The sequence below is a fragment of the Sardina pilchardus genome, chromosome 12 (genome assembly GCF_963854185.1).
Source record: "Sardina pilchardus chromosome 12, fSarPil1.1, whole genome shotgun sequence".
In the NCBI taxonomy this organism is placed as follows: domain Eukaryota; kingdom Metazoa; phylum Chordata; class Actinopteri; order Clupeiformes; family Clupeidae; genus Sardina; species Sardina pilchardus.
Genome location: NC_085005.1, coordinates 12,230,538 through 12,249,048, shown reverse-complemented (window position 1 = coordinate 12,249,048; position 18,511 = coordinate 12,230,538). Strand labels below are relative to the sequence as shown.

The window sequence follows — 18,511 nt, the reverse complement described above, 5'->3', positions numbered from 1 at the left end:
TGTTGATCTGTTTCCTGATAAAGGCGCGCAGTCCCAGGAACTTCCCGTAGATGCGGTGGAGTACAGTCTTCAGGAAGTCACGTTCCCGTGGGTCCTCACTGTCAAACAGCTCCAACAGCTAGAGAGAGAGAGAGAGAGAGAGAGAGAGAGAGAGAGAGAGAGAGTCAGAGAGTCAGAAAGAGAGGGAGGGACAAGTAGGCAGAGCAGGAGACAAAGAATGAGGGAGAGAGTGATCAGAAAGAGAAGAAGAGAAGGAGTAAATAAACAGAGGCAAGAAAAATGGCATCAGTCTAAGGCTTAGTTCACACTGGCAGTCGAAATCGGATGTCTTGCATATCCGATCAGAACCTGATCTTTCTGACTGACTGTTCTCATTGCATATTGCAAGTGATCACATCCGATCACATCCGATCTTGGCGTGCAATGCTCAGATCCGATATAAATTACACACACCTGGATTCATTAGGTAGAGTTGTACACAACCAAGTCGTCATGGATGAAAGTGGATTTATTTTTTATATTTTCCAACTTATTATGCGTAGCCGTGGCGCAAATACTTCGTCACCCTCAACAAAAATGATGACTTGAGTCTGACGTTGGTTTTTGTTTTGCTGGTAGCCCTGGCACACGAGCTGAATCAATCAATCAATCAATCACTTCCGTCACTCAGAATTACGTTGCAATTGTTTGTCACAGTGCAAATGACGAAAGGGGCACGTTGAAATCCTATTCAAGTGGTTTGACTGTTCAGATTGAGTCATATCCGATAGTAAGTGATATTGAAACCACCTCCGTATGTGGTGCGAATCAGCATTGGAAAAATCGCATTTCATGCGGTTTTGTGCCGTTCAGACTACCCAAAATTCAAGCTAGATACAATCCAGATAAGCAAAAAATCGGATTTCGACTGCCAGTGTGAACTAAGCCTTAGAGCACACATCTGCATACTGCCCCACTAAGGGCCGTTCACACCGAGAGCGATAGCTATAACGATAACGGAAATAAAGTATTGCTCCAGCTAATATGAATTATCATGTTCACGCGTAAACTATAACAATAACGACAACGACGAAGAGCGATATTGCTTGGGATCGCTTTCAGAGCTATTCTGAGAACATTAAAAAGCTGACAGCCAATCAGAAGCCATCCCATTTCAGCCATCAGATTCATCAACACGAGGAGAGACTTTCCTCATCGTTTTTCTGTACGGACGCTTTTATCGACACGGTTATAGTTATCTTTATAGTTATCGTTCCTGGTGTGAACGACCCCGTTAGCGTAATGATCTCTCGGTCTTGTAAGGCCTTGGGAACAGAAGGAGAACAGAAGTACAGAAGGGAAACCCAGAAACATGTTGTGCTTTTTGGATGCGCACGGGCCATTTCTCCATCAGAATACAACGCATGAACAACATAGAACATTATTACACAATGGCCTTTCATGCATTCAATCAGTGTACAGAGTCCATTGTGGTCCATTGTAAAAAAATAAAATAAAAAAACAGACATTAGATGATTAGTCAGGTTGAATGCGGGGGACCCATAAACTACCTGCAAGCACGTATATGAAATCACACACTTCTACAGCTAACATAATCGGATGACGACACTTTTCATAAATACTGTATGCGTATGCAGGAGTGTAGGTGTCCTGTTGATTTTTTCCCACTCACTGGCCTCATTGATGATATTTTATGATGGCTGATGACCGTACCACTCAGTTAATATGCACCCTGCCACATCGACACGCACGTACGCACACACACTAATAATAAGCCATTTGTAGGCCTGACATGGTTTTTCCCCTGAAACTCTTTGAAAACCATGACGTGAAAGAGGGGAGTTCTTTTTTATATATACTAATTAAAAATAATTGAATCAACCCAAATAGATTACAGAGTTAGTCCACAAGGATCTGTTCGCCCACACACACCCTCACTCTCCTTATTTCTCTATTCAATTCACTCGCGCTCTGTGTGTGTCACACTCTGTGTGTGTTTGTGTGTGTGTGTGAGAGAAAGAGCAAGCAAGAGAGAAAGAGAGACCGTGTGTGTTGGTTGGCAGCTATCAAATCCCATTTTCTTCTGGCCTGCACGCTTACGTAACAGTCTGGAAACAGACACAAGGACAGAAGCCCTGTCACCACAGTGACATGCATGCCAACCACGAGGCACAGAGATAGGGCTGCTGTGTGTTAGCTGCAGGAGAGAGAGAGAGAGAGGGAGGGAGGGAGAGGGAGAGAGAGAGAAAGAAGAGTGTGTGTGTGTGTGTGTGTGTGTGTGTGAGGGGGAGGGAGTGGTGACTACAACAGTGTGTTATAGCTGTTGTGAAAGTACAAAGGGCAAGACAGTAAAAAAAGTAAACATGACTCACATCAAACACATTCATATCTACCAATCATCGCATCCAACAAACACACACAAGCAGCTTATCGCCATGTTTCAAGTTCTCTCACCATAGTTCACAATATAAATGTGTATGTGGATGCATGACTTGTGGCTCCCATACCCACATCAGGGTGCATTTAACAAGGTTAAACACATGCAAGGGCAAAGGTGCACACACACATACAGACGCACGCGCATACACACACACACGCACACACACACACAGCCTGTTGGTCAGGACCAAACAGGATGCAGCTGGGATCAATGGCCTGACCCTGCTATTTAAATACATGTGTATGTGTGCACGTGTGTGTGTGTGTGTGTGTGTGTGTGTGTGTGTGAGGGTGTGTGTGTGTGGTGGTGGTGTGGGTGGAGGGCTTCTACAGCTGATGTTTTACCCTTTCTACCGATAAACACTCTGAGCAGGTCTCCTGCTCCCAGTACACACACACACAGAGGCCACCATCCTGCCTCTCTTCTGCTCCTGATTAAAACTCCCACTGCATGTCACCACCCAGAAATGTCCCCGGTTTGCACACACACACACACACACACACACACACACACACACACACACACACACACACACACACACACACACACACACACACACACACACACACACACACACACACACACACACACACACACACACACACACACACACACACACACACACACACACACACACACACACACACACACACACACACACACACACACACACACACACACACACACACACACACACACCGGAGTCGCATTTTGACCCCTGCACCAGGTAGAGAGTGGGCACTGGCATCCACCAGGTGAAGGTCAGTGGTGCTAAGACTCCTAGCACGGAGCACCTAAGAAGGACACACCAAGTTAAGGAAAACATAAACAACGACCGAGGGAGTCCTCTCCTAAAACGCTACTGCCGTCCAGCACGCACGTCTCAATATATTAGTGTCTATGTCAACAGAAGGACCTGGGTGAAGAGGGTCCTTTGGCTAGCTCGGCCTGTTTGTCTGGTTTCCCCAGGTGGTGTTTTTTTTAGTTCGTACGGTCACTATATTCTGGTGCGGACGGACACGGCTGTCGTGCTGGGATTCATTAAAATGGAGTGGGCTCGACAAAAGACCTTCGGTCCTCTCCGTGGCCACTTCTACGGAGAGGGAGAGCTAAAATTATACACCGCAGCAAAAGCAGACAGGAAAACAGATAGGCCCTCGTGTCCTTTTTGTTCTGTGTGTGCATGTGCATGCCCATTTGTGTGTGTGTGTGTGTGTGTGTGTGTGTGTGTGTGTGGGTTTGTGTGCCCGTTCGTGTGGCCATTTGTGTCGGTGTGTGTGTGTGCATGAGTATGAGTTTGTCTGTCCGTGTGTGTGTGTGTGTGTGTGTGTGTGTCGTATTTTTTAAATCGTCCACAAAGAACCCACACATTTCTTGATCACAGAGAGAGAGAACAAGCCGTTAGCGTTCACCGCTAGCGTTCACATGGTTATCTATTTTGCTCCAAATATGCTACCCTTAACAGACCAAACTTGTCTTTGTGCCCTTGTACTTGTACTTGTGCCCTAATGTGTGTGTGTGTGTGTGTGTGTGTGCGTGTGTGCGTGTGTGCGTGTGTGTGTGTGTTCATCTGCGATAATATGCCTATGTACGTGAGACCAGCAGGAAGTCTGTTGGAGTGGTAGCGCCGTACACATCCTCAGCGGATCCCCTCCAGAGGTCACGACCCCGCCGCTTCCTCTGCACCGAGCCCTTCTTATCCTCTTACTGCACCAGCTGAAACGCTCCCACCACCCAAACACTGCCCATCTCCCCGAGCCTCTCTCTTCCTCTTCGAGCCGGCTGCTGTCTTTGTCCTCTTTTTCAAACAGATATTTTTCGGTCCTTCGCTTCGGTTTCCGTTTCTCTCCTGCCTCCCTCCCTCCCTCTATCTCTCTCTCTCTCTCTCTCTCTCTGTCAAGTCTTCTCCAAAAGTCTCCCAAAACGTTTCTCATGGCATTAAAAGCGTTTACATTCTGGTGGACAAGAGGACAATCCCTCATGTATACATATGACTCTATACGTGTTTATAAGCCTGTCTCTCCCCCCCCCCCTCCCCTCTCTCTCTGGGTTAAAAATACCCGGGCTGCATGGGAACTGGAGTGCAGGGGAGACAGACAGGCCACGGTGGACAGGGGACCCTGGGCCTCTCAGGGGAGGGCCGTGCCGTGGGCTGGTCCCCAGTCCCCCTCGAGCAGACCTCCCCTCGGCCCTGAACCTGGACGTCAACACGTCTACCACAACGGCATCCACAGAGACCCTCCTTACCCACCTCCTACTGGTGGCTGGCTAACTCACTGTTTTCATGTCAAGTTGTTTACAAAGAGAAAGCGAGAGAGAAAGAGAAAGAGAGAGAGAGAGAGAGAGAGAGAGAGAGAGAGAGAGAGAGAGAGAGAGAGAGAGAGCAAGAGAGAGAGAGAGAGAGAGACAGAGACGGAGAGAGAAAGAGAGAGACACTAGGGCCCAGTTTTCCGAAAGCATCGTAACCCTAAGTAGTTTATAGAGCCCCTCTTGCGAACGTCTTAAGATTTTCAGACCGTTTCCCGAAAACCACTGTTGCTGAAGATCATCATGAAAACGCTCTCATAGATCAACGAGTGATCTGGAGTAGTCGTAGATGGCTAACAGCAGCTTAACAGGAAATTCTCGCTGAGGTCACCAGCAGGACATACGGGTACAGGGAAATTACAATCGAAAAAATGTAATGATCAAAGGTACGTTCGCATTCTTTATTATCCTCCTTGGCCCAGAACCAGGAAGGAAACAGGTCTACCACAAGACAACAGCATCCACGGAGACTTTCCTACCGGTGGCCCAACTCTTAACCGCTTTCATGCCAAGTTGTTTTAGAAAGAGCGAGAGAGAAGAGGGAGAGAAACCTGTTCCATAATGGCAATCAAGAGGGTGAACAGTCCTATTCCCTCAGCAATGGGGATTCATGGCCAGAAGCACAACCAACAAACATACAAACACACAAACAAACAAACAAACAAACAAAAGCCCTTCACCTGAAAGACTGTGGCAAATACTGCAGCACATCTGCATCTACCGTATATGGTAGGGTCAAGTCACATGTGGAGGATTAAGACGTGTAGTGAAATTGCTGATTGTTGAATCTTGTTTTTAAAAGAACATCCCATCAGGTCGTCTCTCTAATTCTATTACAAACCTATGATGCTGATGTTCTTTTAGGTATGCAGTCTTGTGCCAGTCCGTTCTCCGAGGAACTTCTCACCAGTCTGTCCTCACCGAAACCTTGCCATTTATGGCCTAACGCGGAGCCATGAAATAGCATTCGAAACTAGTTTAATTTGTGGGCAGTGCTGAGAAGGTCAGCTATGCGAGGGGAGCCAATACTCCTGGGTTTAGATGGCTATGGGACGCACAAGTGCTCTGCAGCCGGACAGAGCGAGGACACAAACACACACACGCTCCCTCCCACATGACCTGGTGGATGGCTTTTTAATGCACACACCCAAACATGTACACACAGGCTCTTGGGTTCGTGGCCTTTACCGCGTACACACACACACACTAATCCTTTTAAGTGAACACAAATACTGGTCAGCCAGTGTGACCACACTGAGGTTCAGGCTGACCCATGCACATACACTCATTCTAGGCCGAGAGATGATCAACTGAGAAGAGAGACCTAGATTAGGATTAGGCTTGCACAAGGTTAGAGGACTGCCACCCTTTCACTCAGCCCAGTCCACTATCAAGCAATCAGTCTCACGATAACTGGAACTACTGTAGCTTGAGTGTTGGAACAGCAAGCAGGCTTGTTTTTTACGATCGCACTGTGCAATGTTTGTTTGCAATCTCATATCGTTGACGACGCTACAACTGCGAGGCTGACCATGAATCATCATCGCTGGAGATGACAATGCCTAAGTGAGCGCCCACGGAGAGGAGGGGAAGTGAGATGAAGAGATCGGATCTGTTTGCTTTTTCCATCTTCATTTCAGTTTCCAAGGGTTTTATACATTATGGGGGACGACGGGCGAAAATGACTGTGCTCTTGCCATGCATGGTGATCGTTGCCAAACCCGCTGCTGTCACGCGGTGCGTTAAGTGTGAGAGTGTGCTGTGTGGGATTTCTGTGTGTGTGTGTGTGTGTGTTCGGGTGTGGGTGCGCATGCCTGTATGTGTGCGCCTCTGTGTGCGTGTGCACATGCGCATATGTGTGCGTGTGTGTCTCTTTGTCTGTGCGCTCACAGGAAGCAGAAAATGCTGAGAGAGTGATACTGAGCGGAGGAGCATGTCTGTGGTCACCACCACGACTTGATACTCAACTACGACAGGACGCCCTTCCTTCCGATGCAAACTCTCACGCACGCAGACAAACACAGACACTGACACAGAGACACGCACATACTGTACAGCTACTTTCACTGTGTGCCTCAGCCTCAATAAGCCTATAAAACAGCCCACATGTAACATAAGCAGAGGAAGATGGCTGTTCAGTTGATTGCTACGACTACATTTATAGGGCGTGGGGGTAGAGCACATTTATAGTGTTTCTGAACAGTCCAGACAGAGTGGCAGTTTCCTTTATCCCCATCTCACGCTCTCCCTCCACACACACACACTCTCGCACACACAGTGCAAACACACACACACACACACACAAAGAGTGCAAACACGCACAGAGAAGCTAGTGCTATGTATTGTCTGCTATCTGGCCCTGGGGTGCTTGTTGTTAACACAGGCTCTGCTGCTCTTGTAAAGAGTGACTGAGCTGAGGGAGGCAGAGCGGAGGAGAGCACTTACACTCCTGTACACAACCCGCCGCTGTTGTCCCCGCGTCGCCACGGAAACGGCCAAACAGCGGCCGGCACCTCGGAAAAGCCTCCCCGCTGCCACCACATTATCCAGAGGGAGACGGAGGGCACGCAAAGAAAGTGGAAGAAAGCTCAAGTTCCAAGTTTTCTCTCTCTCTCTCTCTCTCTGTCTCTCTCTTTCCATTTTTTGTGCTTTTCTTTTTCATTTTGAATCGTTTTGCTCTTTTTTTCCTCTCCACCCTTTCACTCCCTCTCTCCACCATGACCTCACTTCCTCCCTCAGCCTCAGTCATCTGCTCTTTCTCTTCAGTTCAGTCACCAATCAGTCTCCGTCCCTCCACTAACCCACTTGTCTCTCTTTACTCCTCACTCACACACACACACACACACATACACGCACGCACGCACAGAGAGAGAGAGGCAGTTCCTCATGCACTGTAAACAGTGGAGTTTATTTAAAGATTGGGTCGTTCTGATGGCTCGCATCATGGAAAGTGCCGGGGCCTCGGAGCTTTAGCCATCGGAGCCAACGTTCTGAGAGCCACCCCTCGCCCTTCTCCCCTCTCCCCTCCCCTGGGGTCAGCCCAGGAGCACGGCACAGACAGGCGTCACGGCAGGAGATGCCCCAAACCTGGACTGGGGACCGTCACAAGTGTGTGTGCTCGTCTTATGCACTCAGATAGGACACAAACACACACATACATGTGTGTATACTGTACGTGCATGCACACACACACACGCACGCACGCACGTACGCACGCACGCACGCACGCACACACAACAAGGTTTCTCCAGGAGACAGGAAACCACAGTCTTATCTACATCTCATGAGTGACGTGTCATCTGCAATTTCAAAGCCTATTTGTCACAGGAGAATTTCTGGCTTACACAACCTCATTTTGGCCATATAGACAACAGGAAACCAAGAGTACATCTGTTATTGCACTCTGTGACAGACCATAGCCGTGTTTAGACAGGGATCGTGCAAAATTCACAGGAAGAATTTGGTGTGAGTTTTCACATACAAGCCAGTATGTTGAGAAGCCAGGAGGCAGGGTCAAATAACAAAATTAAGCATGACATGCAACTTTGGGCGTGAGGAGTAGGCCTAACCAGAGGTGGGACAAAGTCATTGTTTGGCAAGTCACAAGTTAGTCTCAATTCATTGCCCTCAAGTCCCGAGTCAAGTCCCGAGTCAAGACAGGCAAGTCCCGAGTCAAGTCCAAGTCAAAGGCCAACAAGTCTCAAGTCAAGTCCCAAGTCCTACGGTCTGACTTTCGAGTCCTTTCGAGTCTTTTTAAAAATCAGGTATTTTGTCAATTGAATTTGTGTGTGCTGGAGAGATTGAGATGCAAATCTGTCTAGCAGAAATGGCAAATGGTATCTCTAGCACATTCTCAATGAAATATAGGCCCTATGTGTTAAAATATGTGTTCAATTTGTTAAGAAACCACTGATAGGCCTACACAAGCTGAAATAGTTTTATAACGTGTGACCATGTTTATTACATTACAAAAATGTAGGCAAAACTGTATTGCCATAAGATAACTCACAGCAGTGGCAATCCTAGTCTCTGCTCAAACCTCCAGTCCACACACACACAGAAAATGGTGTGTCTTGTGTCTATTTCATATTTTGAATTCATAAACTTGATATATTTTGTTAACAATTTATAGAATTTTAGGATCTGCATAATTACTTATAGCTAAAAATATTCAGTAATTTGAATACTTCATATTGATTACACTTGTCTTAAATGATATTACAGGGTGGTGTGTAGGTCTAATTGAGTGCCTGTCACTTTAAGAAGTACGTGAACGTAATTAGGTTTCATTCAGTTAAAAATAGTCACACATAGTTCAAGGATATATGTTTTCATTAAATAAAATGAATGTTCAAAAAACTGACAAGGTAAAGAAAATATTTCTGATGTCACAGAAAATATCTTGCAATGTTAACTTCTATGATTTAGGTAGGTTACCGTGGCATGGAATTGTTGTCCCGTTCACTTTTTCCTTGGTCATGTTTAATTGGGTGGGTGCTTACTGTAACTTACTCTACCATGACATGGAGTTTGATATGTATCCAATGAGTAACTCAAAATAAAACGTTATGGTAGCCTATTCTCCTGATAATGTTAGTGGAATGGATTTAATGTGAATGTACACAAAAAGACGCAGTGGCTATATGATACAGCGCACGTTTGAGGTGAAAATGTTCCACCTTTTAAAAGCCTAATCCTAATCGTGGTTAAATCCATCAATTAGACAACAGAATCAGTAGGGTAGGCTACCAGTTTGGTTTCATAGTAGCCCACCAGGCATATGTCAAAAGCAGGCTAGGATGAAGCTGGGAGGAATTTAACAAGTTCTACACAGTCATTCGTTTCTTGTTGGTCTCCACGTAATTTTTGTAGGCAAATGAATTAACAAAATAATCTTAGGTATCATTTTGCTGGCGCATTCACGTCCGTTGTCTGGCCCTGCGTGTTGTCTTGTTCCGCATGGTTGGCCGCTGTCGAATCAAAACAATCTAGGCTACAGTAAGTGATTTGATTGGATTTTGTGCCGAATACGCGCATTGTCTCACACACAGGCGCACACACATAAATATAGATAGATCAGTCCGTGTCTACATTTTATCTTTTTGTCTTTCTTTTTTTTTTTATGGGAAGTAGCAAGTCTTTACAAGTCAATAGGCGCAAATCCAAGTGAAAGTCCGAGTCATTGATGTTAAAGTCCAAGTCGAGTTGCAAGTCTTTTTATATTTTGTCAAGTCGAGTCTAAAGTCATCAAATGCATGACTCGAGTCTGACTCGAGTCCAAGTCACATGACTCGAGTCCACACCTCTGGGCCTAACGCATGGGAACAAATGATGCCCCTGTCATACCTGTGCATGATATGTTGGCCACTCATCTAAAAATGCTTTTCTAATGGATGCCAGAAACAGTTTGTATGCTACCATAGTGGTTTGGTTTGCCAGGTCAATAGGCTACAACAAAGTGTTTCTGGAGAGAAAGTTGAATTTAGTCGGACCTGCGGGATAACAGAATATGGCCTGTGGTGGGTTGAACATATGCACAGTAGTGTCATCAAAACGCCCGCCCATATTCCCCCATTCCGTTTTGAATTTTTTATACTGGAGACGGAACTAAATGTTTCGGCATTGTGATTACCTTTCTTGGTGGTAAAATTGACGGGCCACATCGAACCCTCTTCCGCCTCTGTGTTTCTAAAAACAACAGGCATTTCGCCAAGAAGGCCGTATATCGCGGCAAATCCGGCAGTGTAAAAACGTCTTATGCAACAGGCAGCATTAGTGTCCTAAATCTCTCTCTCTCTCTCTCTCTCTCTCTCTCTGTGTGTGTGTGTGTGTGTGTGTACCTGTGTGTGACCCTTATTTTGCATTAGACTTCAAAATACAGCAAACACAACACTGTTTGTTGTTCAGGTGAAGTAGGAGAATGGAAGAAATCAAAGGGAAAAGGCAAGTTTGTCCATCCCCTCAAATGGACCGCTGTGGTTAGGGAGAGGCATGTCAGTTCTGTTCTGAAGTAAATTATGCATTGGCACAGCTGCACTGTTTGATGTATTGTTGAGACCCTTTTGATTTCATGGGTTTTTTTTTTGTTTTTTTTTTGGAAAAAAGCCTAACATAGAGACTGAAAATAGGCAGAGTTAGCCAAAGTTCATCCTCAACCTCAGGGCAGAATAAATCTACACTAATCGAAGCATAAAATAAAACAAAACAAAACAAAGCAAATACACATACATACACACACACACACACACATGCACACACAAACACACACACACCTTCTGTTTCTGTGTGTGAACCAGTGACCTTTTGGTGTCTCACATGAAGACCACTGACTGTTTTCAAAACAGCTAATTAGTACGAGGGGGTTTAATGACCCTCTGCTTAGGGAGCTGCAGATGAAAGCGCAGAACCGGGAACTTCACCTGTAGCCTACACCAAGACATCCGCTGTCCCAGTGGGGACCCAGGGCTCAGAGGGACACACACTATCGTTTCCTCCACTGCCTCTCAATGGCCACCAGACTGAGATCACTCAGCTGACATTCATTGGTGACAACCACGTGAGATTACAGTGTTTTGAAAGGTGCAGTCCACAATTGGAATTCTGTCAAATTCAGTGAAGGGTTCCCTAACAGTTTACTAGTGGTGCACGAATACCAGGGTTGTGATGCACACAGGTCCTGGCTCTGAACATTTCTGGCTCAGATCTGGGTACACACGATTCCAGCCAATCACAATGTTGCTTCAGATTGAAGCATGAAAGAATGGGGTCTAATTTGATTCGCTGTTGAATTTGAATATCCTTTTATCAGAGTCATGGGCTGCACCTTTGAAGTGACTGCAGTGGGAGCACGTCCAGGAAAACAGCACTGACCGTCATGGGCAAACATGGCACCTGTGAGTGAGACTGTTTGTGTGACCATGGCACCCAGCAGGACAGATGTTTCATCAGCCTCGGAGAGCTTGTGAAAGTCCATTTACACCACCACAGGGAGGAAGTGGATTGTGATGTGCACTGCTGTTGATTTTGGCTTGTGCGGTCAATTTAAGGCACACGCCAATTTCTGTTCCTCATATTACCCAATTTCGATCACTACTTTTCTCTCTCCTTCACTCTCTTCAGTCTCGTTAGGCTAACTGTTTTTTTCCCTCTCTGGTCATCCCTCTGTTGCACTCTCTCTCTCTCTCTCTCTCTCTCTGATCTCATCATCTCATCATCTCACCTCTGTCTCCATTATTCTGCACATTTCATCATTACTTCCCCCTCCCTTTGGCTTCTTCAATCTCTCTCCATCTTGGTCACCAAAACTCTTCATGTGTTAGAAGAAACATTATTAAGTCTCGGTCTAAAAGTAGCAAAGTACCCCACTCAAAAGGCATGGCAAAGACCATTAACTGCCCAGCAGGCACTGATAAACTCACTAACTAGCATCTTTTGGTGATGTTGGTGACATGTAGCACTGAACTAGTACATGGTGCGTACAGCCTGGGTGGATAGTAGGAATGACCGGTGTGTGTATTGGTCCTTCACCAAGATATTTCGTCACAACTAATTTGCAGTCTTAAGGCTTAATCCCAATTGTCTATCTTAGCCCTTCCCTTTCCCCTACCCCTTTATCTGACCCCTAACCCTTGTCCCTCGAAACCGAGTGGCAAGACAGGGGAGAAAATATTCCACCTGGAAATGAGACACAAAGTCTCTTTGGTGTCAGGCTTGAGAGCTTACAGAAGAGGTGTGTGTGTGTATGTCTGGGGTCTGCTTACCTGCAGCACAAACTTCTGGTCAATGTACCTCTTGGCGATGCTGGGCTGGAAATCGGGGTTCTCCAGGAACCTCAGCATGAACTCATACACCAGCTGCAGACAAACAGGAAGTGACATGCTAGCCAGACATTTCGGGGACACTTGAATGACCTTATATAATATATACGGTAATATAATACTTAAAAAAAAACAACAAAAAAAAAACAATGCATGACTATTTTAATCTCTCACAGGTAAGCTTTGGATAAAAGTACAGTATACAACCTGTATGTCTTTTACTACTGATTCAAAATGGCAGGGGGGATAACCTGTATGTGAGGCCAGGAGGCCTCAAGGGTGGGTTCATCCTCCTCTGGGTCAAAGTCTGGGTTGTCACTGGGTGGAAGAGTCCGGAAAATATTGGTGCAGATCTGGGCACATGGGGAGAAAAGGAAAGAAAAAAACAAACGTTACACTTCAGTAGAGCAAACAGGCAAATGACTGGCCAGGAGAGAGTGCCCGGCCAAAGAGCAGGAGCCTCTGGAACACTCTTCCTCAGGAGGCCCGGAGAAGAAAGGACAAAAAGAGAGGGGGAAAAAATGAAAGAAACAGAAGAAAAAAAATACTTGTTTCTGGCCCGCTGCACAGGACCACAGTCATCCAGCAAATGAGAATGATTTAAAGACAGGATTAAAAAAGAAAAAGAGGAAGAGAACAGAGGCACATTTATGTAATGCGCTCGGCCACTAAAAACATCACAGACAGAAATAAACATGGGCTGGATCAGAAGGCCACTTCCCCCCCCCCCCCCTCTCTTTATTACACAGGGACTCTGTTAATAAAAAAGAATTTGTGTGCGTAAAATGGGGGGAAAAGGGAATTTTCTGGTAGGTCCATCTGCTACTGCTGTTGTGCATGTCGAGCCAAGCCTCTAGTGATGTATTTCCAACTACACCAACCACCTCGACTCCACTCCTTAAACCCCCACATCCCACCCCCCCTCCCCTCCCCAACCCCCAGTAATCTTCTATATTTAGCAAATAAAAAGATCAAGATACACACCCGGTGTTATTGCGCATTCAGGCTAATTATCCCTAGCGAGGGGGGGGGGGAGGGGCTGGTTTCAAAAGCATCTGGACGAACACTGCCGGATAATTACACTGGAGTCTGGGCATTCTCTGACCCAAAACCCCGCGGGGGGGAAGCACAATTGCACCATTCTGCTTGCCAAACATTTCTGTCAAGCTTACAAATGTCAGTGTGTGTGCTTGTGTGTGTCTGCATGTGTGTAATGTGTTGGGTACACAGCATGGGTTTTCCTTCAAGGATGCAAAGTTACCCTGAGCCCTTGACATCTAGTAGTTGGTACGACCCAATGAGCTGGACGTAAAGATGGCCAGTGCATTGGATCAAGCGAGTTAAAACCCAACGTGTCAATACGTGGGAGAAGATGTGCACTTGTGAAAGGAACACGCAGAGGGAATCCTACGGAGTGCCAGGACACATCTAAACTCCTCAAAATGGAAGCCAAAAGGCAGCACCACAGACATGCCATCATCTCTTCTCATACAAAACGACCACTAACAGGCCCTGCACTTAAAACAGTGAGAGAAGAGCCCATCATAGTGGGATCAGCCGCTGTTTATTGATACACACTCTCCGCTGTGGCCCCCACACATCATTTAAGCCACCAGAGGAAGTGAAAGTTCTCACACCCTACCCTACCACCGAATGTGAAAACCACATCAAATGGCCTTGAGGAAGAAGTCATTGAGGCTAATAATAGTAGGCCTACAGGATGTTTATATACAAATGACTCATTTCTAATATCCCCTTTTCACCGAGATTACGCAAGGCTGTCTCATATGAAAATTGAAGAATTTCAATACATTTCATATTGAACATTTGCTGCTTCTATAATGTTTGGAACAAGCAGCTCAAGGCAAAGTAGAGAGTGAACAGTGTGGATAGTCCACACCAGGAAGCTAAGAATGAGCAAACCGCTAAGAACTGTGCTGTAATGAAGGCTATTTGCCTTGTACCAGCAAGTGTTGGCTGCATTGAGGTAACTGAAGTAAAAACTCCCTGTGACAGCATGGCAGTCCTCACTCTGAGGAGAAGAGGACCAAAAGAGGACCAAGCCATCCCACTGGAGGAGGTCTTCTCTTCTGCGCTCACTGCCCCCCCCCCCCCCCTCCACTTTCCTGTGGATTTTTCCTCACAGACGTGCTCCTTTCTGGCTCTCTATTTTTAGTGTCTGAAATCTGTTGAAGCAGAGCCTCGTCGTGAGCCCGCTGACGGTAACGACTGTTGCCCCCCCCCCCCCCAGCACCTGGCTTCGACGATCAACCGACGGCACAACTGCACGCTCTCTGCAGTCAAGCGACAGAATCAACCAGTCATTGGGTAGTCATGGCAACATCCCCACAGACTGAACACGAATTCCTGTAGTTTTGGCAACACCAGGGCCGATTCAAATCAGCCCACGTAGTCGTCATAGCACCTCTACTGCGCCACGTCCCACACAACACAAGGTGAAGCAGTCTCGAGCTTTGACCAAACCTTCACACAATCTTGTAGTCACTGTTGTCATGGCAATTCTATAAACACCCATCACTTAATCAAAGATCCCTGTGTGATCATCCCACTCATCAGCACAGCGCTGAATGGCATCCATTTCAAAAGGGACCAATCAGGTCCCCTAGGAAAGTAGGGAGCTCTGAACACAGAGATGGGACCCTTCTGACCCATCTATACTATCCTACATCTATGATTCATCCAGCCGGCACTACACCCACACGCCATGAGCAAGCTCTGAGCGCTGGGATAACGATGTTGCTATTCAACCCGCCTTCCCACCGAACACAGTGCTGCTGGAGTCATGTATGTCTACATTCACCTAATTAGCATACACTTTCATTCAAAGCGCCTTAAAAGCAGAGGGGAGGTGTGTAATTCTCCACCAGTTTGTTTTCTCTCTAGAGAACCGAATCCTCGAGTCTGATGTTGTGCTACCGGGCAAGAGATCGATTGCAAATCCTTTGCAATATCATCATAATTGTTAAAACTACAGAGGAGCACTGATATCACCAACAAACTAAAACGTCACAGCCTTTATTTTACACAACAACATGTAAACAAAACAAAACAAAACAAAAAAATCACTCTATTGAGTCATTGCGTCTGGAGATGGATCTTTATCAGGCCACCAGTCTCCGGTATGAATAACTAAGACTCTCCTGAAGAGTGAGAGGCGTGAGGCGGGAGAGTGGAGTCTCGGGTCTGGTGTCCTTCAGAGATTACGGCCAGTGGCTCATGGGGAGAGAGGCATGATGGGATTGATTATAAAGATCTTAGAGCACAGCATGGGAGCGAGGGCGTCCTGCACACACTAAGCTCCTCACACAGACACCTACAATCCCTACATCTCACACGCACATACACATACTATACACAATACACACACACGCACACACACACACACTACAGTGCACTAGAACACTTGGCAAGTGGGTTTCACTGTTCTGATGTTTTTGTTTATGTTCCCAAGGACCAATTGGGTGGGAGCAAATCTGACTGCAGCCATGTCACAGGAGCAATCCCAAAAAAGCACAAATATTTTGAAGTAGTGAGCAACTGTACCGAATGTTGCCTTGGATAGAATAGAAGAATAGAATAGAATATATACTTTTTTGATCCCGTGAGGGAAATTCAGTTCTCTGCATTTAACCCAATTTAACCGAATTAGTGAACACACAGCACACAGTGAACACACAGTGAGGTGAATCACACAACCCAGAGCAGTGAGCTGCCTGCCCAACCAGCGGCGCTCGGGGAGCAGTGAGGGGTTAGGTGCCTTGCTCAAGGGCACTTCAGCCGTGGTGGACTGGTCGGGGATCGAACCGGCAACCCTCCGGTTACAAGCCCGATGCGCTAACCAGTACACCACGGCTGGATAAAAACAGCTAACTAAATGAATAAATGGTACACATTTGCAATGTGTGAACATTGGCATCCTCTGAAGGAAGAGTTGCCTAAAGGAAGACTGCAAAAACATACTGAGCTGAACAGCTATCTATCTACAATACCACGTCTGTGCTGATCAAATCAGTATACAGAAAAACGACTTTCCTATAAGATTCCTTACTGAAAAAAAAAAAAAAAAAAAAAAAAACTGACGAGCATGGATTTGGCACATTCACACCACACCTCACGTCATGTCATGATGACATTCAAATCACGTTCACGTCCATCACCTCAACTGTTATCATTATGACACAACAATTAGCATCCATCAGCTATGCGGACTGGGTGTTCCGTCACGGAGTCTACTCTGCAGGAGACGGGAGTATAGCGACGGTGGCACCTCAACGCAATAATAATCTGGAGCCTCCCAGCCCTCCCAGCCCTTCCAGCGCGGTGGTGACAGCATTTCACTGGAGAGCTGGGGCCCCATCGTGTGCTGTGGGAGCGCCAATTAAAGCCCATCACTCAGCGGGCGAGGGGGGCCCGGAGAGCTCATTAGAGAGCCGGCCTCACGCCCTCTCCCTGGCACAGCCGAGCCGAGCCGAGCGGGGTGGGGGTGGGGAGGGGAGGGGAGGGGAGGGGGGGACAGGAGCTGGACGCCCGGTGCCCACGAGGAGCTCCAGGGCAAGCCTGACGCTCCGCTGGCACCGGCTGTGCCAAGAGAGGAGCTGGCAGCTGGAGGCCGGAAATGGCAAAGTGACATGACACATGCGGCTGGCTGTGGTGTGTGTGTGTGTGTGTGTGTGTGTGTGTGTGTGTGTGTGTGTGTGTGTGTGTGTGATGAGATAAGGATAGATGGAGGTGTAGTGAGAGAGAGAGAGAGAGAGAACGGGAGAGAGAGAGATAGAGGTGGTGCAACTAACTAGAGAAGTTACAACTAATGGTTGATACTATTGTTTGACATTTGTCATTACATGTAAAAAAAGACGCACTCACAGCTTCCTCTGAAATGTCAGTATGTCATTATGTTATGACCTTTGGAGACGATTGCATGACCAACACATGTGTGAGTGAGTGTGTGAGTGTGTGTGAGAGAAAGAGAGAGAGAGAGAACATGAATGACACCTTCTCTGAAAGAGAGAGAGGGCACGCGAGAGAGAACGAGAGGCTTGACCTACAAACCACACCTAATACCTTAAGGCAGAGCGGTCGCGCATTCCAAACATTACACCTCATAATTACCGACTACACCACACTTAAGCACAGAACACACTCCAACTCGTCGTCAGTCACGCTACCCATAACATCCTCTACACACAGAGCTGCCCCGTTTTAGACCCGTTGTTTCCAACAGCAACGCTCTTGACCAAAGGGTCAGCAGACTCTTTTGACCAATAGGGGTTAACGAGTGAGGACCTACAACTACATGTAAGGCGGCCAATTTAATCCTAGATCTGAACATCAGCTGCATTGTAACCGCATTGTAACCGCATTGTAACTGTATTGTAACAGCATCAATAGCTTGTAATGTGAGCCACAATGCCCTGACAGCTGACATGCCTGTACAGATGGATGTAAACTAGGCCTGCGTCTGTGAGTGGCAACGGTGGCATCCTGCCATTCTATTTGGAATATCAGGCCAGTCAAAAGAACCAATTTCATGGGTGAGAACAGACACGCTACAGAGCGGAGCATCTAGTCAATTGTAGACGCGCTCCACCAACCCACCCAACAACAACAACAACAACACACACACACACACAAAAACAAACGCACTCAGGGATTTACCTGCTGCACTCGAGAACACAGCCACACGTGCACGAACACAAATAAACGTGCTAATTTACACACACACACACACACACACACACACAGAGAGAGAAACACACACACACACACAGAGAGAGAAACACACACACACACACACACACACACACACACACACACACACACACACACACACACACACACACACACCTATAATCCGGCCTAGGCTCATTAGATACCTCGGACATCCTGCCACAGATATGGGATAGGAACGATGGTGACACCCTCCTGA

General features: G+C 46.7%; 1 protein-coding gene across 2 annotated transcripts in view; it reads right to left on the bottom strand.

Annotated features, from left to right (window-relative positions):
- The window catches only part of ppp2r5a (protein phosphatase 2, regulatory subunit B', alpha isoform), a 62,345-nt gene that overhangs the window by 11,547 nt on the left and 32,287 nt on the right, over positions 1-18,511 (bottom strand). For both annotated transcript variants that reach the window (XM_062550389.1, XM_062550390.1), the window contains exons 3-5: positions 12,816-12,917; positions 12,508-12,600; positions 1-118 (exon numbers count right to left, since the gene is read on the bottom strand). The exon at positions 1-118 is cut by the window's left edge and continues 13 nt beyond it. In XM_062550389.1, the coding sequence (XP_062406373.1) occupies positions 1-118; positions 12,508-12,600; positions 12,816-12,917 (313 nt within the window). The remainder of the gene's footprint in view (positions 119-12,507; positions 12,601-12,815; positions 12,918-18,511) is intronic.